Genomic DNA, 12,837 nt, shown 5'->3' with positions numbered 1-12,837 from the left:
TCACCATGTAGCTGTGTCTAGGCAAGCACTCTACCACTGAGCTGTATCTCGAGTTGTGCTTTGTTTTGTTGAAAGGATGGCCTGTTATATTGCCCAGTCTGGTTTCAAATTCTGTGGCTCAAGAGAGCCTCCTGCCTCACTTTCCCAAAAAGCTGGGACTTCAGGTACCCACCCGCAGGCCTAGCTTAACTAATTTAGTTGTTGAAGTTTAGGCCTGGCAGATTATTTTTTCACTATTTCTCCTCTCCTAAAATATCAACAATGCTATTTATTTGTTTTTATACAGGGTCTTACTAAGTTGCCAGGCTGTCCTGGAACTCACTGGGTAGCACACGCTGGACTATAACTGGAGCTCACTAACACACTGTGCGCTCTAGACTGGTCTTGAACTTGAGATCCTGGTCCCTATGCCTCTAGAGCCGTGGTTCTCAACCTTCCTAATGCTCTGTGACCCTTTAATACAGCTCCTCATGGTGTGGTGACCCCCAACCATACATTATTTTGTTGCTACTTCATCACTGTAATTTTGCTACTATTATGAATCATAATGCAATGAACTCCAAAGGGATCAAAACCCACAGGTTGAGAACCTCTGCTCTGGAGTGTTGTGGTTATAGGCATGTGCCGCCATGCCTGGCCATATTCCAGAAAAGACAACTAAAGCTTAGGAGTATAGTTTTCTAAATATCTCTCACTCTCTACCTCTCTCTCTCCATATATATATATGTGACCCACATATATAAAAACTCACACACATATAAGTCATTTGCAGAAGGTCAAGAAGCTAGTACGCAGAGGATGCAGATCTGAAACTCATGCCTCGTTGTTCAGCTGCACTGTTTCTTGACAGTTCTCTGCAAAAACCACCGTCTTACTAATGCTTACTTTAAGCTAATATAGTCATCACAAGGCTTTCTTCATACATAGAAACCATTGTCTGGCTACAAAATAGTACCCAAGTGTTTTGGACCATAATTTAGTAGTTTAAATGTATATAAACCAAATTATCTTAAAGCTCATATCAGATACCTTAGGGGGTTTTGGTTTCTGTTGAAGTTCACGGTTGGTTTTTGTCTGTAATGCCTTTGGATGGTACACTGGCACTGGTAGCTGTTCACGCTGTAGTCCAGCTGTGGCCTTCTCTTGGTTTTAGGAATGGCATCAGCTTACTCTCCTGGTGGATGCTAAAATGTCACAAATGTATTTGGAAACCCCCTTCCCACTGTCCCCAGGATCCCCTCGCCACATCCCCTCAGCCCAGCACCACCCAAGCCCTGTGCTGGCCTTGCTTATCATTGGGCTTCCTCTCTGCCGAAACCCTCAGCACCTGAACGTAAAAGACATTTCTGTTAGTGTGTGTGTTGTACATGTGAGTGTGCATGTGCGTGTGTGTGTGTGTGTGTGTGTGTGTGTGTGTATGTGTGTGTACTTAATTGTGGAGGCCAGAGGAGGATGTCAGATCTCTTTTTAAGCCTTACATCCTTGAGAAAGGGTCCCTCTCTGTTTCTCAGCTAGGCTAGCCAGCTTCTGGTTCACTGGTCTCTACCCTGTAACCTCAGGGTTACAGGCACAGGCAACTACGCCCAGCTCATAAACACCCACAGAGGATATGATGTGGCAGGTGAGGAAGGCTTCCCAGAGGAAGGAACTTCTCAACTGAAGAGCGAGAATGGACGAGTGAGAGTTTAAGCCAGATTAGAACTGGAATAAGGGTACCTGGTCCACATGGTGAGTTCGAGGACAGCCAGGCCTATGTAGAGAGCCTCTGTCTTTTAAATAAATAAATGAACAAATGGATGAGTGGAATAGGGTGGGCAGTGCACATTCTAGAAAGTGGGAAAGGAAGATGAAGACGTAGGTGAGAATGTGCCTCCATTCTTGTTATGGGACAGATGAATGATCCAGATGTTAGGAAGACCTGGATGGGGCGGGAGAGATGGCTCAGAGGTTAAGAGCACTGGCTACTCTTCCAAAGGTCCTGAGTTCAATTCCCAGAAACCATACAATGACTCACAACCATCTATAATGAGATCTGGTGTCCTCTTCAGGTGTACATGCAGGCAAAACACTGTGTATATATGATAAATAAATAAAGATTTAAAGAAAAAAAGAAAGAAAGAAAGACAGACCTGGATAAAGTCGGTTGCTGTCAAGGCTCATGCTCAGAAAATAACCCCTTTCTCGTGTCTTAATAGAAAAAGCTGGAGTCCCCACCACCATCTACCAATCCCTTCCTGGAAGACGAGACAACGCCAGAGATGGAGGAGCTGGCGCTGGAGAAAGGAGAGTTAGAGCAAGTAAGTGTGTCTGTGTTGTTGTGTGTAACTGACTCATGCTCCTTCCTGAAAGTAGCCTGGCTCACACCACACATGGTCTTTGGCTGGGACCACACTCGGAGATCACCATGGCGGTGGGTTTTACAGGAGGACTTCTGTGAGGGCGAGGTCAGATAACAAAGAGCAGTTTTCCTGCCGGTGTCTGTTGCAGAAGAGCAGCGGTATTTAGCACCACACGCTTGCCTCATCAGCCCGTGCGCAGCATCTTCTAGGGCTTCCAGGCAGCTTCCTTTCTCTCATCCAGTGTCATGATGATGCTTACTGTGAGGCCAGCCATGCCATAGGCTTGGTGAGGCCTCCACACAGAGTCAGCCACCCTGGAAGCCACTGCGGAGGCTTTGGGAACACCAGGGTGACCAGCAGCATCTCTGGAGTTTCTTTTTGGAGCATGCTAACACTTTTAATTTCCTTCAGCACGTCTGTCCAGCTCAAAATTTCCTCTCCTTTCGTCCTGCAGAACGGTGTTTTTGTTTCACTGCTTTTTTATGACAGGAGAGCTTAGAGCAGTAAGTCAGCCGTTTCCTTTCTGGATTCGTGCTCTTTCTTTTTAATTTTCTACACTTGGCTGCTAGAGGATTAGTTGGTGGCATTGTTTCTCTCCAGACACCAGCCAAGGGGAGGTGGCTGGGAGGCCAGCTTGAAGAAACACAGCCACACACTGTGCATGCAGCTAGCTCTGCGTTCCGAGTGGCAAGGTTGGGGGGATTCTGACAGGAGTCAGACAGCAGAATTCCCAGGCCCGTTAAATGTGTCTGCCCATTGATTAAGTAATTGTAATGACAGAGATACCTCACATTTAAGGCACTTTATAGTTTCGGGATCTTTACATGCTTTCTTTCATTCCGCTTTAACGGTGCCTTCCTCTGGTTTTACAGGTGATGAAAGTACAGCTCAGAGAGGCTAAACAGCTTGCAAAGGGCTACGAGTTTGGGAGACTGGCAGGGACTAGCAGCCAGCTCTAACAGATGGAAGCTAGAGTTCCTCTCCTAGCGACCCCCTCCCCCCGTCCCCCTACACACACTTCATGTCTTATTAAAAAGTGAAGGCCATAGAGATGAAGTTTATGGGCAAAAGTAAATGGGCAGAACTGCAGGGTTGCTGTGAGTCCGCCCCAGGAAAGTGGGACTAGCTGTTGCTGGCGTAAAGCCACGGTATCATTGAGTAGCACAGAAAGGGACTGTTGCTTCTGACCCCAGTGCAGCTCTCAGTGTGGGAGCAAGGCCTCAGGTTGGGGGAGCCTCATTTCTTTGGTAAGTTCCCTCTTCCTGGCCACCTGCTCAGTAGTAGCAGTAGCATGCCTTGTACAGCCATGTTTGCACGAGGCCCTCCTGTCTCCCCACACCCTAAGCTGCTTTGTCATAAGTAGAGCCACGCGGTTGGAGCACTCAGGTGCTCTGTGTTAGCTGGTTTCCTCTGGGTGTCATGATACCAAATTAACAGAATCCCTTAATTCCCTTTGCAGTTTTGCTGGATAAAATACGCCTTTGTTTCTTCATTTTTTTTCCCCCTCTTCATTAATGCTTGAAGTAATTGTTGTAAGACCAAGATCTGCGGGTTCTAAGGACAGTGAACACTGATTCTGGACAAGCAGGCGATGAAAATCCTGGCCTGTGTCTGCTGCTCACAGCTCCTGGCCTCAGATAGGCTTTCTGCTCTCTCAGCCTCCCTGCTTTCTGTAGTGTGACTTTCGCTGTTTTCTTTGATGGCCCATCAGACATGGGGAGTTGGAGAGAAAGGGACCAAAGTCCCTGCAGCCAGATTAGTTCCACTCTGAGTCACTTTGCCTGTGGACTTGCAGGCCAACCTTGTTTGTTTTAAACCTGAAATTTTATACGTGTTAAAAAAAAAACAACTAATAAAAATTCCTGCTCTAGGTGATGTCCCCATAATTCAAGGCTGCTCTTTATTAGAAGTAACACTCACACAGTGACTAATGCCCCCCACATGTCACTCCCACCTCTGGCTGGCTACGTGGAGTCTCAGATCGCTGCCTTCCCAGCGGCCAGTTGGCTTCTGGAGTTTTGTGTGCTGGACAAACAGGAGCTCTTGGGGTGCAGGGAAGAGAGCCTACAGATTAATAGGGAGCCAGCTGAAGTAGGGGAGAGCCCCTGCGTGTTGTCCTACATTATTCTAGCCACCTCCTTGCTGCGGCCAGTAGGCAGTTGGCCTTCAAGATCAAGGTCAGCTCTTGCTCCCTGCCGCACTGTGTGCCTAGGCGCTGGGAAAGGAGTGCGAACTTGAAAGCAGTGTTCACTTGAAGAGAGGACCTGGCTGCTTAGTTGCCAACATACTCCCAGTGAGAAAAAAAAACAACATCTGAAAAGGGACCAAGGGCACAGGAGAAGAGAGAAGAAATCAGGAGTTTCTGGTTTAAAAATGTACCCTTCTGGTGATCCGAGCAGTTAGATTTAATCTGTTTACATTGGATAGTAATAAAAGGAAATGGGACCAGCTGCAGACCTCCTTACTGTGACAACAGTAACCTTTTATTATTCCATCAAACTCCGGGAGGAAATAGCTTAAGCATCTGCAGCGCTTGGACAGAATTCACCCACTCAGCAGTCCAGCCTGAGCACGGCTGCTGAACGACTTAGTGTGTTCTTTAGGCTTCAGGTTGGGCTGCAGGGAGCTGCCTGGTGCAGAGGGAGACACCAGCGTGAGCTGAAATTCCAGCACCTCCTCGCTACATGTGAGCACGTTTGTAGGGGGGGCAGTGGAGGAGCAGTAAGAGAAAGAACCCTGGGCAGACCCTCCTGGTACCCCCTGCTGAAAATACATCAACAGGAACTCCGTACTGTGGTGACAGGACCTATGACAGACAAGGCAGAGGCAGGCCAGTCACACAAGGTAGACTCGGGACACGGGCTTGCCTGGTAATCTAGCTTTCTGTGTATTCTGTGGGGCCTCCCACACGCACCCCTGTGAACATCAGTCTAGATGACTTTGTTAGAACATCATAAAGCCGTTTTCTCTCACTAACAGGCTTGTATTTTATACTCACCAAAGAGCCTTTAGACTTGTTCAGACTTGTCTTTAAAGCCATGTACCATTCCGTACACAGATAGGAAAATATAAGCAAAACCACAGGTTAAGATATTTATAAAATGTCGTCATACACAGGGTCCAGTCTTTGGAACTACTTGTTAATTAAACTATATTCTGCCAGGCGAAGCAGCATAAACTTGTGCCCCTCCTTCTTGGAAGGCTGAGGCAGGAGGATCACTTGTGAAAGCTTGAGGACGTGGCTCAGTTGGTAGAGTGCTCACTTTGCAGGCAGAAAACCCTGGCTTCGATGCCTAGCACGACACAGAACTGGGCGTGATGGTGCAAGCCTGTAATCCCAGTCCTTTGGACATGAGGCAACAGGACCAAGTTCAAGGTCATCTTTGACAACATAATAAGTTCAAAGCAAGATCCAGGGTCTCAAAACAAAACAAACAAACAAACAAACAAAAAAGAATCCAAGGAACTCCTAAATACCATCTCACCTAGGTCCAGCAATTGCAGACGTTTTGCTGCATTTCTCTGATCCCTTCCTCTCCCTCTTCTTCCTCCTCGTCACTGCAGAGCAGTTTAGAACCATAGCAGGGACAGTGCCCTTTACCCCTGGACCTCTCAGCATAAACTTCTTAAAAGGACATTCACCTATAAAACCACAGGGTGAAAACAGAAAACTTAACACCAGAAACATTGTCAGTTTCATAATGTAGCCATTTTAAATGTATTAATAAAAACATCATTAAAAATTGGAAGCCAGGTGTGTTGAGCCACACCTTTAATCCCAGCACTCAGGAGGCAGAGGCAGGCAGATCTCTGTGAGTTCCAGGCCAGCCTGCTCTACATAGTGAGTTCCAGGACAGCTAGGGCTACATAGAGAGACCTGGTCCCAAAACAAAAACAAATTGGGAAAGTGCACATTAAAAAGTAAGCCAATAGGGGTTGGGGAAATGGCTCAAAGGTTAAGAGCACTGGCTGTTCTTCCAAAGGTCCTGAGTTCAATTCCTAGCAACCATATGGTGGCTCACAACCATCTATAATGAGATCTGGCACACGTGTAGGCAGAACACTGTATACATAATAAATAAATAAATAAATAATTCATTAAAAAAGTAAGCCAATAAAGCCAAATACAAGACATGCTGCATGCTGATTTTAAGACGTCTGGTACAGAGGAACACAGATTTTAACCTAGCACTAAAGAAGGCGAAACAGGAGGGTTGTGGTTCGCGGCCAGCCTCAGACCCTAGGCTGTTCAAGGCTAGGCTGGTATTCATGTCAAGGCCTTGTGGAAAACCAAACAAAACGAGCCAGTGAAATGTCTCAGTGAGTCAAGCCTGACAGATTGAGCTCAGTCCCCAGAACCCATGTAAAGATATGTTGTGGAGCATCCACCAGGAAGTCCTTATTAACAGGCTGGGGATTGCACTGGGTGTTTGGGATCCCAGTGTGGCCTCGAGCCTTTCTCAGGGTGAGCTTTTAAGAAAAACAAACAAAAACCCCCAAAACACATCCTGTGTTGACACACGTCAGCTCACAAGAACAGTTAGCCAGAAGCAGAACTGCAGAAGCTAAAAAGGCAAGGTTAATACATGGAGAGACTTTCCCAGAACTACGGACTTTGATGGATTAGGCCTTTGTTTTAGTTTTGGCAGATCTCCTTGCCGAGTTTTACAGCCTGAATGGTACTTCCACCATGCAGTCAGTTGTGCCAAGCTCTGGGAGTCTGTTACAGGTGGAAGGAGAGACTGACTGCACAAAGTTGTCCTCTGACCTCAAAACACACACACACACACACACACACACACACACACACACACACACACACAATAAAAGGCAAAACTGAACAAACGATAAACAGTACAGGTTAGGGAGGTGTTGTAATGTGAGGCCCTGAGTTTGGATCTCCAGAATCTATGTAAAAAGCTAGGTGCTGTGGGAAGCGCCTGTAATCCCAGTCACGTGAAACGAGGCCAAAACAGACAGATTCCTGGCATCCACTGGCCGGCCAGCCTAGCCTGCTGGGCACAGCTCTGGGCCAATGATGCAGAGCACCGGAGAATGACTGCCTAGGTTCCTTCACCTCCCCTCCTCTCCTCACCTGTGCAGCTCACCTACCTGAACATGCATCCCCCAACACATACGGAAAGGAGCCACACTAATGATTATATTTTAATTACTGAAAAGATGCCTGGCTAGACTAGCCGTCATATCCCAGTCTAACGTCCAGGCCATCTAGTCCCACAGAGACATATCTAATCTCATTTCTATATTTATTTTCTATAATATCAACAAATCAGTTTATCAAAAAGAATAAAATAAAATAAAAAGAACAAATAAAATGCGGTCTGGGAGATGGGCTAGCAGCTAGAATTCTTGCTGTACGAGCTCAAGGACCTAAGTTCAGACCCCCAGCACCCATGTAAAAGTGAGGTTAGTGGCGCACACCTGCAACCTCGGGACTGGGGAGCGAAGACAGATGGGTCCAGAGGCCTTGCCAGCCACCCGTTCTCACTGACATGGCAAACTTAGGTTCAATGAGAGGTGCCTCTCTCAGGAAGAAAATAAGGTGAAGAGCAAGAGGAAGACATCTCAAGTCAACCTCTGCTACCCCGACAGGTGAACACACCTGTACACTTGTGTGTATTGGGTACAACACACAGACACACACACACTCACACATGCATGTGATGAGCAAGTATGGTGGTATAGCCCTGTAATTTCAGTAATTAGGCGGTAGAGGCGGGACGATTTTCTGGATACAGAGTAAGACTCTGTCTTAAAACAACAACATGCCGGGCGTGGTAGCGCACGCCTTTAATCCCAGCACTCGGGAGGCAGAGGCAGGTGGATCGCTGTGAGTTCGAGGCCAGCCTGGTCTACAAAGTGAGTCCAGGATGGCCAAGGCTACACAGAGAAACCCTGTCTCGAAAAACCAAAAAAAAAAAAAAAAAAAAAAAACCACCACCAACAACATGAACAACAAAACTAGGACCAGAGTTTCTAGAAATCTGCCCTAAACTTTAAAAACATGAAACTCACTGGAGGTGAAAAAAAGATGAAATTACAGGACATATGTAAAGTTGACTTCCCTGCCCCCTCTTTCTGTAGCCTTGGCTAGCCTGGAACTCACAGGTCTCCCTGCACTGGTCTACCAAATGCTGGCATTAAAGGCATGGGCCTTCAACATTTAATTTATGTTGAAAATTATTATTATTTTTAAATGTTTGGGGTTTTGTTGTTTTGTTTTTGAGACAGGATCTCTCTGTGTGTAGCCCTGGCTGTCCTAGAGCTTGCTCTGTAGCCCAGGCTGGTCCCAGACTTCTTTGGAGTGCTGAGATAGCAGGAATCCAGCACTGTGCCCAGCTCAAGTGCTTAGGTAGTACTCAGTCCTCACTAAGTTGGTTGCTGGAGTGCAGTAGAGCGCTTGCTAGTGTGCGAGACCTTGGCTTTGATCTCCAGAGCTACAAAGAGAAGAGGGGAAGGGTGTAAGCCGTTCTAGTCAGCGAGTATGGTGCAGGCAGGGCTTATATTCAGTTTGAATGCTCGGGAGATTCTTATTTTTTAGATGCTTGGAAAGGAATTGGGAAGAAAATATAATTTGTCAATGGCTGCTGCCATGGAACCTGTTTGCTAGTAGGTTTTGCGTATCAGTGCAGAGACAAGAGTCTCCTCTGTAAGTTGACCAGCTGTGCTTTCTCAGACAGGATGCCCTCGTGCCGCAGGACTGTGGGTGCCGAAGCAAGAAGGTGGAGAACGAGATGGCAACCCTTTGGTGGCCTCACTCTCCTCTCTTCCTTACATTATTTGTTAGAAAGTCCAAAGTCTGGGTGCCACTGCAGCTCGTAGCAAGTCGGACCTCACGCCGTGGGGATTGCGGGTGGGAGCTCAGCGCCTCCATTTCCTGGGCTGTGTAGTTGTAGCAGTGAGACCCCACGAGGAGCACTGTGGGAAAGACAGATGGGGGCTAGCATCACGAATCATCATAACAATAACGCCGAGCAGAGGCTACCAACGCAAAGGGCTTCCTTCAGCCCAGATTGGAACTTCCTAAAGCCTGCACTGATGACGAGCTTCTAAATCAAAGATGCATGTGCTGTCGGATAGCAGCACACACAACAAGTCAGAGGTACTGACCAGCTGACAGTGGCTCACTGGATGGATCGTGGTGTGTTGGAGCTCTTATCTGTCAGCTCAGAGTGAACTTGGGTGTGTTCTTTGAAACTGCGTATAATCTCGCAGAGGTTGCTCAAATATGCGGTTCATAATTATTCATGTCTCCTGTTCCTCTCTTTCCAGCCAAAGAAGCCCAAGGCTCCGGACAACCCCTTCCACGGCATTGTTTCCAAGTGTTTTGAGCCTCACCTCTACGTGTACATCGAGTCCCAGGACAAGTGAGTGACACGCCTTCTGCTGTTTCCTGTCTGCGTCTCTAGCCTCTCTGAGCAGGTTGGGTGTACACCAGGACAGCTCCTCCCAGAGCTCATGAGGGGCAGCAGTATTATCTTCTGCATGTAATTCTTTATCTTGCTTACAGTTTGCTTGTTTGTTTGTGACAGATTATGTAGGCTCAACTGATCTTAAACTCATAGAGATCCGCAGGCCTCTGCCTCGCAAGTGCTGAGACTAAAGGCATGCGCCATTACACTGGCATATTTTCCTCATAAATCTAAACTGCCTGAGCTTGCCTGTATAAGGGTCCATGTGGATCTGAATACCTCCCACTCCCACCCCTGTGTGAGTGTTAAGCTCTGTCACCCCACAAAGTGTCAGACACCCAGATGCTGTAAGAAAGCCCAGTCCCTGAAGTATGTGCTTTCAATTATAATTTGGCTTTTCACTGTGAAGTAATTTTGACTGTCAAAAAAGCTTCACAATAGCACAAAAAATTCTCCGCTAGCTTCCCCAGGCTTGTGAACATCTTAATGTAAACATAACTGTCAGAATCCGAAAATAGATTGAGCCTGGCCCTGGCCCAGGACCTAATAACCCTGCACTTAGCTGTGTGGCTATGCAGCCTCCTTTAATCCTGGCTTCTTCCTTAGCTTTTCTTAGTCTTTGCAGCCTTGACACTGTTATGGGCTGACCACCTCTTTCCGATGTTTGGTAAAATGGCATCAATTTCCATTTGCCTGATGTGCCCCTCCCTTAGGTCCCCCTTTGTGAAGACAGTTTCTATGTTGCCCAGGCTGCTCTCAAACTTCTCCTGCCCTCAGGTGATTGTACCACTCAGCTCTCCGTCACGTAGGAGGCAGAGGAGGAGGACGGTTTCAGGTTTGGAGCCAGCCTGAGCTGCATGTATGAGGCCATTTCCCCAAACAACAACATCCAGGTTATATGTTTTTGGCAAGAAACCCGATAGAAGTGCTGTTCCATCCTCGGTGCCAGTCAGCTGCTGCTGTTGGCGCTGCTGGCTAAGGGGAAGCCTGCCAGCCTTCTCTACTGTCAAGTTCCAGGGTTCTTCTTCATGCTGAGTGTCATGCATGGAATGGCGTGAGATACTAGGCAGGGGCATCTGATTTCTTGTCACAATGTTGGCTCGTTGTGGCAGGGCTTGCTGGGCTTGCTGGAGCAGTCCTCAGGGCCTCACGGTGCCTGTCGGGCTCCATCGTTTCCTCTTCACTTTCTAACTGGAACCCCAGTGCAGGGGAGTTCTCCCCACCCGCCCCCAACTTGTTTGTATCAATTGTGGACTTGAATCATCCATGTGACACACGTGCATTTTCACAGACTCACAGGCTCCGCACACTTTCACAAACCAGGCTCCTCCCGGCCCAGTTCCCTCAGGGTCCACCTGATGTCCAGGGTCCCTTGTTGATAGAAGACTATTCACAAAGGAGGGTGTCTCTTTCTTTTGTTGTTGTTGTTTGTTTGTTTGTTTGTTTGTTTTTTGAGATAAGGTGTATCCCTGCTTGTCCTGGACTTCCTCTGTAGACCAGGCTGGCCTCTGCCTCCCAAGTGCTGGGATTAAAGGTGTGCGCCCATCTAGGGATGGCTACTTCTCATCCCCTGGTTTTTTTTTTTTTCTTTGAGACAGGGTTTCTCTGTGTAGCCTTGGCTGTCCTGGACTCACTTTGTAGACCAGGCTGGCCTTGAACTCGCAGAAATCCGCCTCCCTCTGCCTCCCGAGTGCTGGGATTAAAAGTGTGCGCCACCATGCCCAGCTCTCATCCCCAGGTCACTACCTAATGGACACTGGAGTTTGGAAAAGTTGGGTTTCTGGAGCAGGGCAGGCTGTGAGGACACAGGCTGGACCGGGTTACAAGGCCTTCAAAGACCCACTTAGGAACACAGGCTGTGGCTCACAGGAGAACACACATAGGGAACTGACTACAGCTGTGAGGAGGCCCTTGCAGTCCTTCTCTGGGAAGCACTCAGGCCCCTTGTTTCTTCTCCTTTATCTTCCTTTTCCATTTTTCCTTTCTAATGCTTCTGTTCTGGGTGAGCAAGTCCTTGTCTCCAGGCCTGTTTCAGGATGAACAATGAGAATAGAAGAGGTTTTGAGTGGATCACTACAGGGGCACACCGTGTCCACCTACTTGATCTTATAGGCAGTAGCCCAAACCCTTGCCTCCTCTTCTACCGAGAATATAAAGTGTGTGAAAGCCCTTTTATGTTAACAAAAGTAACTCACCCACACCAAGAAAGCAAGCTACTTTAAGAAGGCGAGCCTCCGTGGGGCGAGGTGGCGCACGCCTGTAATCCCAGCACTCGGGAGGCAGAGGCAGGCGGATCGCTGTGAGTTCGAGGCCAGCCTGGTCTACAAAGCGAGTCCAGGACAGTCAAGGTTACACAGAGAAACCCTGTCTGGAAAAAAAAAGAAAAAAAGAAGGCGAGCTTCCCTCCTTGTGCTCAGCGTCAACTGTTCAGTAGATGTTACTCCTTTTTTGAGGTGTGGTCTCTCACACTGTCTGGTACTTAATGAATAAGCTATATTGGCTTGGCAGTGAGCCCCAAGGATCCTCTTTTTTTGTTTTGTTTTGTTTTGTTTTGTTTTCGGTTTTTCAAGACAGGGTTTCTCTGTGTAGCCTTGGCTGTCTTGGACTCGCTTTGTACACCAGGCTGGCCCTGAACTCACAGTGATCCGCCTGCCTCTGCCTCCCGAGTGCTGGGATTAAAGGCGTGCGCCACCACCCCAGCCCCCAAGGATCCTCCTGTCTCTGCCTCTCAGTGCTGGAGTTCTAAGTGGGGTATGCCACCACACTTGGGTTTGTTTTTAATTCAGATTCTAGGCATCAGACTCAGGTCCCTATGCTTGTGTGGCAAGCTCGGTATCATCTGAGCGTCTCCCCAGCCTTCAACCACACCCTTATAATTCTTATTTCAAAAAGACCCGAAAGCTATTTGGCCCAGACCTTCCTGGTCTAGAGAGTCATTTTTCTCTCTCACAATTCTGTCGTCCACTTTTTGTGTGGACTCGATTCATCAAAGTCTGAACGTTGCTCATGGTGCTTTGGGCAAAGAGCCAGGCCTCCTTCCCCAGGGCTGCTTGGTCTATGAGAGT

The 12,837-nt window shown here is 47.8% G+C and overlaps 1 protein-coding gene across 1 annotated transcript in view; it reads left to right on the top strand.

Annotated features, from left to right (window-relative positions):
- VPS53 (VPS53 subunit of GARP complex) overlaps positions 1 to 12,837 on the top strand; it is a 137,599-nt gene that overhangs the window by 75,027 nt on the left and 49,735 nt on the right. The window contains exons 12-13 of the mRNA XM_084802771.1: positions 2,196 to 2,297; positions 9,633 to 9,727. Of these exons, the coding sequence (XP_084658897.1) occupies positions 2,196 to 2,297; positions 9,633 to 9,727 (197 nt within the window). The remainder of the gene's footprint in view (positions 1 to 2,195; positions 2,298 to 9,632; positions 9,728 to 12,837) is intronic.

This window comes from Acomys minous (assembly GCF_964271855.1).
Source record: "Acomys minous genome assembly, chromosome: 12".
Taxonomy (NCBI): Eukaryota; Metazoa; Chordata; class Mammalia; order Rodentia; family Muridae; genus Acomys; species Acomys minous.
The sequence above is the reverse complement of the archived record's forward strand: the minus strand, read 5'-3'. Positions and strand labels throughout refer to the sequence as shown.